The 10,910-nt window shown below is 34.9% G+C and overlaps 1 protein-coding gene across 2 annotated transcripts; it reads left to right on the forward strand.

Moving 5' to 3' along the window:
* The first annotated feature begins 23 nt into the window (after positions 1–23).
* On the forward strand, positions 24–10,738 carry LOC106156928 (myophilin-like). 2 transcript variants are annotated; one of them, XM_087017463.1, is made up of 6 exons: positions 24–203; positions 3,792–3,940; positions 5,086–5,152; positions 6,053–6,157; positions 8,424–8,456; positions 8,804–10,738. In XM_087017463.1, exons 1-6 carry the CDS (start codon positions 153–155, stop codon positions 8,981–8,983), a joined length of 585 nt encoding a protein of 194 aa, XP_086873589.1. In that variant the 5' UTR covers positions 24–152; the 3' UTR covers positions 8,984–10,738. The 2 variants fall into 2 exon arrangements, with proteins under 2 accessions (XP_086873589.1, XP_086873595.1); XM_087017469.1 differs by lacking the exon at positions 6,053–6,157.
* Positions 10,739–10,910: the final 172 nt, after the last annotated feature.

The raw sequence follows: 10,910 nt of genomic DNA on the forward strand, positions 1-10,910 counted from the left end.
AAAGTTATTAACCCTAGTTTCTTTTAAAATAGACCAATCCATGCGCCCTCTATCGGCTGCAAGTGGTTGAGAGGGAAGCTAAAAGGTCGCCGGCGCTTTGAACGTGCTATCAGGACGTAGGGGGTTTGCGCTTTAAACAAATCGATGAAAATATGGCAAACAAAGGTCCATCTTATGGCTTATCAAGGGAATGTATGCAAAAGGTGAGTTTTAAGACCATTATCACATGATCATTGTATTATTTAACATTTTAAGAAGTGCTCTGCTAATCGATCGATGAAAGAATTTTTTCAATGTGGAGAACCATGGCAGCATTGCATCGTTATATTTGAAACCTAGTATTTTGCGAGAGGTTAGGTTATTGGTGAATTCTGCCAGAAACAAAACTAATTTAGAAACATTAAAAACTGTAAAGGCAGCTAAAGGTTTGTTGTGTTTATAATAAATGATTTCAACTTTAGAATATAGTCGTTTGCAAGTTCCAATGAGAGACGACCTGCTGAGTTCTTGCTCTCGAAGGAGTTATACCTTCCTGAAGTATTTTGTGTTAGTTATCACATTCACTTCTGTCATCACAGCACTAGCGTGGTGTCTGGTTCCCATTTGTTTTATTCGGTGGCTTCCTTTGCTCCAATCCTGCCTTTCTTACATACCTCCTGAATTTAGCACACGACTTGAACGCAGTACAGATACGCATAAAAGTACATAGTAAATTGAAGCTAAAGAGCAGCCCCAAGACATGCTGTAAGTCGGCTACTACTACCAGTAACATAATAGGGGCAACCTTGCCTGCTGTGTAATTGGGGTAGGGTTATGTCATGTTTCCTGCTACTGGCATTTATTTACCCTTGTTATGGGACAGACTTGACCCTTCTGAGTGCTTTGTGTTTTTTTGGGTGCAATAATATATTTCTATTATTAATTAATTAATTATATATTAATTTATTTACTCAAAGCAATTACAACTTTTTTTTTACTGCATATCATATTTCAGATCGAAAAATTGGTTCTTGCCAAGTTGCGTGTGGAAAGGAAGAACTACATTTAAGTTTTATGTTAAAAACTTGTAAAAATAGGCCATTTATATTCTCCAGAATAAAAATTGACTAACAGTGCCAAGTTGACTGGTGAATAATCTGCAACAAGTGTCATCACCTTTCCTATTATAACTTAGTTTAAAAATGTTTTAATGAATTTTCACTAAAAAAAATCAAGAGTATGCTGAAGGTGAGATCGTAAGGGTTTGCCCACCATGTTTAAATGTTTATAAGAAGTGAGAGTATTTATCAATATGTAATTTTATGGTTTTGTTGTGTTAACCTGTAATTTACAATAGAATGAGCATACTTCTGTGCCCCTTCCTCCCCAGCCCCCTTTAAAGACATATCTGACTTTAGTGCTGCTGCCAAAAAATGAATTCTCAGCAACCTCGCTTGCAGGATTTTGAAAATGCGCATTACAAAAATCCTCTTGCGTTCACACTACTGCATTTATTCGAATTGTGACCTAATTCGCAATTTATCCGGATAACTGAGCGTAGTGTGAACGGGGTTTTGGGCCCTGAAAGTGACAGTGGGGATTGTGTTTAGATGAAAAAGACATGGTTATGCAAGGAATTAGTTGCTATTATACTACACATGTGGCTTTCTCTTCCTTCAATATGCGTATTATAGTATAAACAGAGAAAAGACTGAAAAGATTGTCCCAAACAGCTGAAAACCAGACCACAAGGGCAAAGTAGCACATGCTTCACTGTATCAGAAATGTCGGAAAATGGGTGTAGCTACCCTATGTACAACAGGGCTGCTGGTTGAAAGCTACAGTTGCCTGCTGCTGTGATATTGAGAATCTGCACTGGGACTTATATTAGTTCATGGTGTGTATCAGGGTCAGGACCCAAGCCCCTTGTCCATGCTGTGAGTTCTGACATGTTGAGATGACTGATTAGACATGGCATCCCAGTTCACTGTATGAGAGGAAATGGCCTGCTTCCCATGCTTTAAAGCTGAAGTGACCAGCAAAGTTCAAATTTCTCTTTTCTTTCTTTTCTTTTAGCTCTTTTTTTATCAATGCTCCTTTTCATTGTTGTGTTGGTGTTAAATGCCAACGTGCTTTGAATGATAAGAAATAAGAATAGCTTATTTTCAGTGTGGGTTTCTAGCACAATCAATTGATTGATATTCCATATATTTCTTCTGTAACTACTAATAAAGCATAATATATTTCAACTATTGAATCCTCCCTTCCCTCAGTCAAGATGGGTTAAATTCATGCTTCCTGTCTCTTATGTCCGAGGTGCATTCCATGTGTAAGGCGTGACCATTGTGTCAACAAAATTAAGAAGTTTGTTTAGAAGTCTGGTACAAAGTCATTATTGCTTGGTTGACTTGTTTGGTCAAAGAGGGCTTCATGGATTAAGAACTGCTTAGTCATTTTTGTAAAATACCAGGGTATGAGCAATAATACTAGAATTCATCAGTGGTATTTTTGGTTGGGTATTTGTTATAATAGTTAAGTCATGGCTCAACTGTATTGAAAAAACCAGAATGGTCAGTGGTTTGCCAATAGGGGACAACGCCTCTCTCTAAGCCATTTTATTATGTTTTTACTTTTGAATACAGTCTTTAGACATTTTGTAGAAAAGTTTTAATTTTTTAAAAGAAAAATAATTATATTATCCTTATATTCATTTAGTTCAATTTCAATGTGACTAAGGATTTTACTTTTATAAGTTTTTATGTTTCATTTTCACATCCATCTGAACTTACCTATGATCATGGGTGTGTTAGAGCATAAAATTTTGATTCACCTCTTTCATTGTGAAAAGACCTTTCAGTAGTATGCAGTCAGTGACAAAACCTGTGGAATCAGGGTTAAGTGCCCCAGAATAGAGACTGCTGTAGTGGAACATAATGCTGTAATGTGTTGACAGAGTCAAAGAGTGCATAGTATCTTGTTGGTCTATTAAACCACCCTTACTGAAATTGATTTTTTTTTCTCTCTTTCTCTCTCTCTCTCTTATTCTCTCTCTCTCTCTCTCTCTCTCTCTCTCTCTCTCTCTCTCTCTCTCTCTCACACACACACACACGCACACACACACACCTTCAAATAACATTATCAGCAAAGAAAATTTTTGGTCTACTTTCACACTCACACTAAAAGTGGACAATTTGATTTGCTTCTATTATGTCTCATTAATTCTCTACCTGGCCAGTTAGTCACCAGGTTAATGCCACTGGTAGATGATTGATTTATTGCCTGTGTTGTAAACATGACAGAAACATTCAGAAAACACGAAGTCTTCTGATAAAGCTACTGTATTTTGATTTGAGATTGTATGCAGACATACCTTCCAGCATTTTTGCTGATTTGAATAATAAAAATAAGTGTCATTCTTTTACTGAAAAAAATACATATAAAGTGATCTATGGAGTTTACTGCCATGTTTTTCAATTGAATGACTGAATATTATTATTGTTGTTGCTGTTGTTGCAAATAAATAGTTTTAAATTAATTTATGGTTTCACACAGAAAATATAGGAAAGTCATTGATTCTTTTTTGGTTTTAGGTCTGTTAGGGGATAATATTAAATAATTCTTTTGAGAAAAAACTCAAAAGGACTTGAAACTGTAGCTAACACATTGTCTACTTCCACTGAATGTCAGAAGGTAATGTTTAAGTTAAAATTTTTGTTTGAGACATAGTCAGAGATATTTAAGATATACGTAGGTGCATTTATTGAAAGTTGTCTTTTTTAATGAAATCAATATTATAATTGTCTGTATTTTAGGCTCAAGCAAAGTTTGACATGGACCAGGCATTGGAGGCTCTAGCCTGGATAGAGGCAGTGACAGGGAGACCCCTGTTGGAGAATGGGATGTCTTACAAGGACCAGTTTGAGGTGATGCAGGTGTTGAAAGATGGAGAAGCATTATGCGAGTAAGAAGTTTTATTTTTTTTTTCTTTTAGGTTATGCTTTTTACCTTTGAGAAAACTGTTAAAAGGAAGTTTATTGTGTGTATTTTTTAACTTAAACAAGTGAAAATGGGGAATGTTATTGTGATTGCTGTTCATTTGTAAGTACTTTTTATTTTATTTTGGTAGTTTTAAATATATTTTTACTAACCTCATGAGGGCCATGGGGAAGATAAGTTATAGATTTACCATTCTCTACCCTTATTTAATAAAGTTTAATAAATAAAAATAACTAATAGAGTAGCAACAAAGTTATAGAAATTTAAGATTGTCAAATTTTAGTAGTGTGAATATAAAAAAGCATGCCTGCCAACTGGGCAAAGATTGATGAATGTCCAAGGTGGCGTTCTTGATAACTTGTTCGTTGGGTCAAGTGGGAGTCAATGTTACATCAAGTCCTCTGTCATTGTGCCCCACATAAGCTGTCTTTTCAAGTTGAACACACTTGTTCACAGTGTTCCAGTCATCAGTCTTTAGTCCACAAGCTCCACTTCACAAAACAGTAGTTGTCCTTAACTTCAAGGCTAAAAAATCAAGTCCACTTTTTCCTGGCTGCAGTCTTAGTCTATAGCAACCTAGAAACTATTCATTTAAAACAAATGGCAATTTCTTACTTTTTGTGGAAGAGGTCCATGTAACTCATTATGTAGACTACTACTGATTTATCCAGGGTCAAAGTGGTATAAAATTAAAGACCAACTATTGACTTATGTTCTTTTGTGAAACAGGGTCCAGGGGTCTCAAAGTCTGTGACCACTGTGCTTTGGAATGGAATGGGACTGTCAAGTAAAGCAGAGCTGATAAGAACTGAGATTTTAGCATCGATTTTGAAGACTGTAATTAGTTGTAATGGCCAGCAAGTGGTCCATGTATAAAATGTAACCTCAGTTTATGATTACTAAAAAACATTGATGTATGAAAGCAGTAATTGCTCCTCCTCCTCCTCATCATCATCCTGAGGAGGAGCTTAGTGAAATATAAACCTTGTTGGTTTGACAGACTGAAAGTGTTAAGTAAATATCCACATCACTTGCACTGCCCATTTCATCAATAGGCATATAACTCAGTAGAATGCTCACTGTTATGGATCTGCATATTTTCTATTGTAGGCTGGTAAATGCAATTGCACCAGGAATTGTCAAGAAAATCAACAGGAGTAAGCTGGCATTCAAACAGGTAAAATACTGGTCTGTAGACTGCCCATTCACATACCATCACCACCCAGAAGGATTACACTTCCCTTGGTTGACTGGTACTGTCTGTGTATCAGTGTCCGAATGCAGGATGACTGAGCAAAATAAAAACCCCAGGTTGCACTGCATTTCCCCATTGATATTTGACAAATGCAATGAGTAGGATAAATTATTGAAATTTGACATGATTTTTGTTTCCATACATTTATGCCATTTTTATCCTCCTTTCTGGATGGAGAATTTTTAGGTTTTAATGAAGATTGTCAGAATGTTGTGATCATGAATTGAATGTAAGATATATATTGATAGATTACCTTAATATGGATCACGTTATGCATCTGGGATGTGTTATTGATTGCTGTTGGTCCAAATGTCTCTTCAACTCAGAAAATATTCGGCTAAATATTTGTAACACACTTAAGTTAGATATTTCAAATCCTTTGAGTTATTTCTCAAAATGTTTATGCTGTCTGTTCAATTTTGGCAAGAGGTATGCTAATAATGCAACCATATTGATTTAACAAAGCTGTCCACGTCTGGAATTTTATCAGCACTTAAAAGAAGATACAATTTTGTCTATCTTTTCAATATGTACACAGAGGGGGCTAAACATATTTGTATACCTAATCTTAATAATCCAAAGTAACTACACTCCCCTTGACAGGTAACTGTGTACTAAGAGTAATTTACAAGCAATGTTTTGTCTGTCTCAGAAGACTTGTTAAGGAAACAAACTGACAAGTTTTCCTTTGTGGCCATCATTTATTGAATAATATCCGAATAATACATTGCAGAGTTTCAGTATACAGATATGTTGTGCAGATTAATTGTTTTAGAATATAAAATGGTATTAAATGATCATAAATGTTTTTTTTTTTTTCAGATGGAAAATATAGAACTATTCCTCACAGCTTGCAAACAACTTGGTATGAAGGATGTAGATGTTTTTCAAACACAAGATTTATATGAGGGCAAAAACATGTATATTGTAAGTAAAATCAATAAGTGGGAAAAGGCCTTAATCTTGATAAATGTCAGACACTCAGTGACTTCAGATATAACTCCAGGGTAGCCAGAATATTATATAAAAGAGAAATTGATACCTATGTGGGACCATTCGTATTCTTTTTTAATATTAGAAAGATGGGTGGGTCATATAGATATCCCAGAGGTCGTGCTTGAATAAGTGTCAAAAATGGCTTCAAGTGGACACTTAGTAAAAAGCTAGTCTAGTGCCCTATGGTGAAGGAAATGTGAGCCTGCACTCAGTGGGGGACTTATTCTTATGTGATTGCCCATTTCTTCAGTTCCTATTCAGCCAAACTCCACAGATACCTGTAATGATTTCCCCTATTGTTAGACTGCTGCTCTAGGGCTGAAGTGATTCACCCTATCCTGGTAGTGTTGTGTAATGGCCATAGTGATTATAACAGGGGAGAGGGGTGAGGTACTACCTACTTATGTTAAGTTTGCACTTTAACATGTAAACACATAAATAAATTTAAGAAGTTTACCATTGTCAAGCCTGACAGACTGCCCCTTGAAACCTATTGCAAATTGGACCCCTTTTGAAAACATAATGCCAGGTAACTGAGTAACATTTTTCAAATTTTGAGCAATTACTCATAACTGTGAAAATTTTGCATCTACCTCCAATAGCCTTTTTTGTTTTTTTTAAGTTAAACATAGTTTTATTAACTCTACTGTACAGAGACATCCCCTATTCTTGTTGTATGCATGATTTAACGAAGGAAATAGGTATTTAATCCCTATATGGCTCTCATAAAGACTGGCAAAAGCTTCTGCATGGGCATTATATATCAACTAGAAAAACATTTAATTAAGCTTCAAGGTCCTTTAACCCAAACCAAAGCCAAATTCTACACATTTTGTTAATGATGTGGGCCAACAAACTCAGTTTAGTACTAGCCACCTGGGTGATGAGGTCGTTTCTGAAATTCACACAGAATATCAATGAATATCTAGTAAAAGTTTTTCTGTGGCCCTGGTAGAGGCTACAGTTTTAGATGGCATGGAGAAGTGGACTCATGAGTTCTACTGGTAGATGATGTGGGCAATTTGACTGGTATGTTGCATGTTTTAAAATCACATAGAATTTAAGAACCAATAAAGTTTCCAATAAATTTATAATCGTCGACCTGTCTCACCCCTCCCACCAAGTCTGTAGACACAAGCTGCAAAAACATGATACCAACAGTTTTCAGGGTTAAAAGTTCAATATTTTTTTCATTGCCCAATTTGGTTTCCTGGCTAAGAGTAACTTATACTTTTAATCAAATAAATTTAACAGCTGGACTGTAACATTAAGTAGCTGAGCTGGTATTGAAATATACCTCGGCTAACAAGCTTGTGTATATATCTTTACTTCAGTAACTGATTTCAATCAGGAATTTTTCTTTTTTTTTTCTTTGTGTTTGTTTGGGTGGATTTTACATAGCTACATGTAACAGCATGAAAAGTGTCTTTTGGTTCATCAAAAGGTGAAAAAAGAAAGAAAATATCATTAAATGATGCTTGGATACTATTTTGTGTCTACCACACACACACAGCAGAAGGACAAAATTAAAACTTCTCAGAGTCCATGTTACTGTCTCAAGTCTTGTGTGCATGATTATTAAATTTTCCCACTTGTCATATTTGAAGGTCACAGGCTAAACTTTTGTGCCACAGGTCATATTAATTTCAGTCTCACTGAAGTTCATTGATATTAGTGAAGCAAAGGGAAGAAACCTTTGGAAAACCACAAGCAACCAAAGTTAATGAAAACTTTAGAATGGTGTGATTTTTTTTTTCTCTTTTTCATTAAAGGACCACACGGTTGTAAGGTTCTTAAGTTCAATGGTCAGATTAAATTCCCATTAAGTGCATTCAGCTCTGCTGCCCTAAGTCTTCTGCTTAGCTTTCTACAGTCAGTGAGCTGCGGAGCTTCTGTTACCAACCTTTCTTGCCTATCACCCTGACCTTCAGATCACTGTTAACAATTTGCCTTCACCTACCCAGGCACTAGAAAGAAATAATAGGTATATGGATGATAGATATAAATTCCAGAAGACTGAAACTCAGGGTGACAGAAACATTAACCATTGACTTTGCCACCGCATGCTCAGTAAATGTCTTGTGGGTTATTTTCAACCTTGAGGGGATAAGCCATTGATAAATTGAAGTTAATTGTTATTAAATTGGATAATATTGATGATAATTGCATAATTAATGTATTTTCTTTTGATTTTTAGGTAATAAACTGCATTCACATATTAGGATCATTGGTAAGTTGAAAGACGTTCTTTTTGCTTACTTTGAATAGCACAGACTGACTTTTCAGCATTTGTTTTTCTTGTCTGATATCACCTCCTTAAGGGAATTTGATACATATACTGCACATAGTGATATTGATTGGGTTTGAGGTGAACTGTATATGAATTATTTATCATTCATCCGCATGAGCAGTTAATTGCATCATCTAATTTCCCATTGGCATGCTGTGATAAATTGTATACATAGTTAAAGCTTGAACTATTTTGAGATAATTTAAATTTTGAATGGCAAGTAACCCAAACCAAAATGTTGAGAATGCCAATGATATCTGAAATAGTTATTTTATTTTTCTTTAAAGGCACAGAAGCACGATTTCCAGGGTCCAGTCATTGGAGTAAAATTAGCAGATATGAATAAGAGAAACTTTGGGGAAGAAAAATTAAAAGCTGGACAACATGTTATTGGACTGCAAATGGGAACAAACAAAGGAGCTTCCCAAGCTGGAATGACAGCATATGGGATGACAAGGCACATGTGACACTGGAAATGTAGTGCAAAAATATATACTGAGACTGGTGACATTGAAAGTGCATTTTGTGACTGGGACGGGTCATTTTGTAAGGAGTTGCATGCCGTTTTAGCTGTAGGACTGAAGGCCAAGGGGAGCAGAGGAGAAAATATTAGATTTATTTCAGTGGATATTTATATTTTATTGTAGTGAATGCAACTGTTACCTCAAACAGGGTGCTTCAGGATAGAGAGTTTTTTTATTTAGCATCTTTAAGTTGCAAACACAGGTGTGCATTTTACTCAACACCTGAGCATTTTTATTAAGAAAATAAATTTGAAAGATGAGGCTGAAGCAGAAGGGCAATATGTTAGTTGACCATGCACAGCTGTCAAGGTACGGCCTTGTCCTCTGGTATAAATGCAGACAAGTCATGAGTACAGAAGTGAGTCGACTCTTTACTTATACTCACATATGCTCTTCTACATAAAACAGTAGTTTTAGATTGCATGCATTGCTCTTATTCATGTTTTACACAGTATTAGTGGTCACACTATTACTTGGATTCCTTCATCAAGCATAAAGCTTTCATGTAATTCATGTAATATAAAAATAACTTTTTTTCATGACCAGTTTCCATTAAGATGTTAAAGCTGGTGCGTAAAGGGCTAGGTCAAGTTATTAGTAGAACAAGGTCACATGCAGTTATTATTATCCTCATTGTTATTAGATAACAACAACAATTAACACCATATTTTAGTAATGTGTTTTCTGCTACTAAGCCAAACATGTTGCTAAGGATTTCACCTTCTATAAATGAACCATGAATTGGTAACTTTTAATTTAATTTAGTTCAGATCTGTATTGCCTTTTAGACTTAAGCATTTACCATTTACATATTGTAAAGAAAAATATTTATTAGTAGTTTGAGTTAACATCTCTCATAAAGAATAGTGCATGTTATTGTTATTAATGTAACTGAAGATTATTACATTTTAAGTCTTACCCCAAACTACTGTTGTAATTAAAAACTTGCAAGTATTGTTGTAGCAGGTTAAGTTGCATTGCTCTCAATTATGCTAAGATACAGTATAAAATGGTGAACAAATGAATTTTTTTGTATTAGTACAAAGTGACAGCATTTGAACATAAAAAAGCCTTCTATATTTAAAAGTGAAATCCCAGGTTTTTACAGTCATAGAAAACATTTATGATATTATCATCCAGCATCATTCCAGTATTATTTTATTGATCATTCATTTTTACAAACTGTAGCATATAACGAAGTTTTGTGTTTTGTTGTATTGATCATAGAGAAATGTAGTTGCATGATAATCACTTTATAGATTTCATCATGAATTTGTAGATTAAAAAAAATTAAAAACTAGGTTGGTTGAAATCCGATTTAGGTCTTGCAGGTTTAAAAAATGTTCTAGTCCAAAATCTTGTTTTTCTGGTTATCATATGTAAATCAAAGAGAAGGAAAACATTTTTGACCTGCTTCCTCCAGGATCAGAAATCGACACTAATTCGATTTTAATACTTATGTTCATAGGTGCATTGATAAGTATTCTTTGACTTTCGTAGTCAACTCAAAACATAAAAATGTTATAGGTGAGATTCACTTGAACATGTTGCTCATATCTTGTTCCCAATTTGATTATTTTCATAAGGATTGTATATGCAAACATATCACTGCCAGACTTAACTGGCATACTCTCCATAACAGTATTGCACTCAGATCTTCATTCACTTGCAGTTCAAATAAAGGACAGGGTAATATCAGTGCTGAGTTTGAGTTATTGTTGTCTTTCAGACCTTGACTTACTGCTGTGTATTCAAAGATGACACATAAACCATATTATATCCTTAATGTTTTTATAGCATGCTTTTGCATTGTTGGTTGTGGTTTGTATGCTTACTTGTCATACAATCATGGTCAAGCCAATGCCAAATT

Source organism: Lingula anatina, chromosome 1 (assembly GCF_051362555.1).
Source record: "Lingula anatina isolate TDL-2025a chromosome 1, LinAna3.0, whole genome shotgun sequence".
Taxonomy (NCBI): domain Eukaryota; kingdom Metazoa; phylum Brachiopoda; class Lingulata; order Lingulida; family Lingulidae; genus Lingula; species Lingula anatina.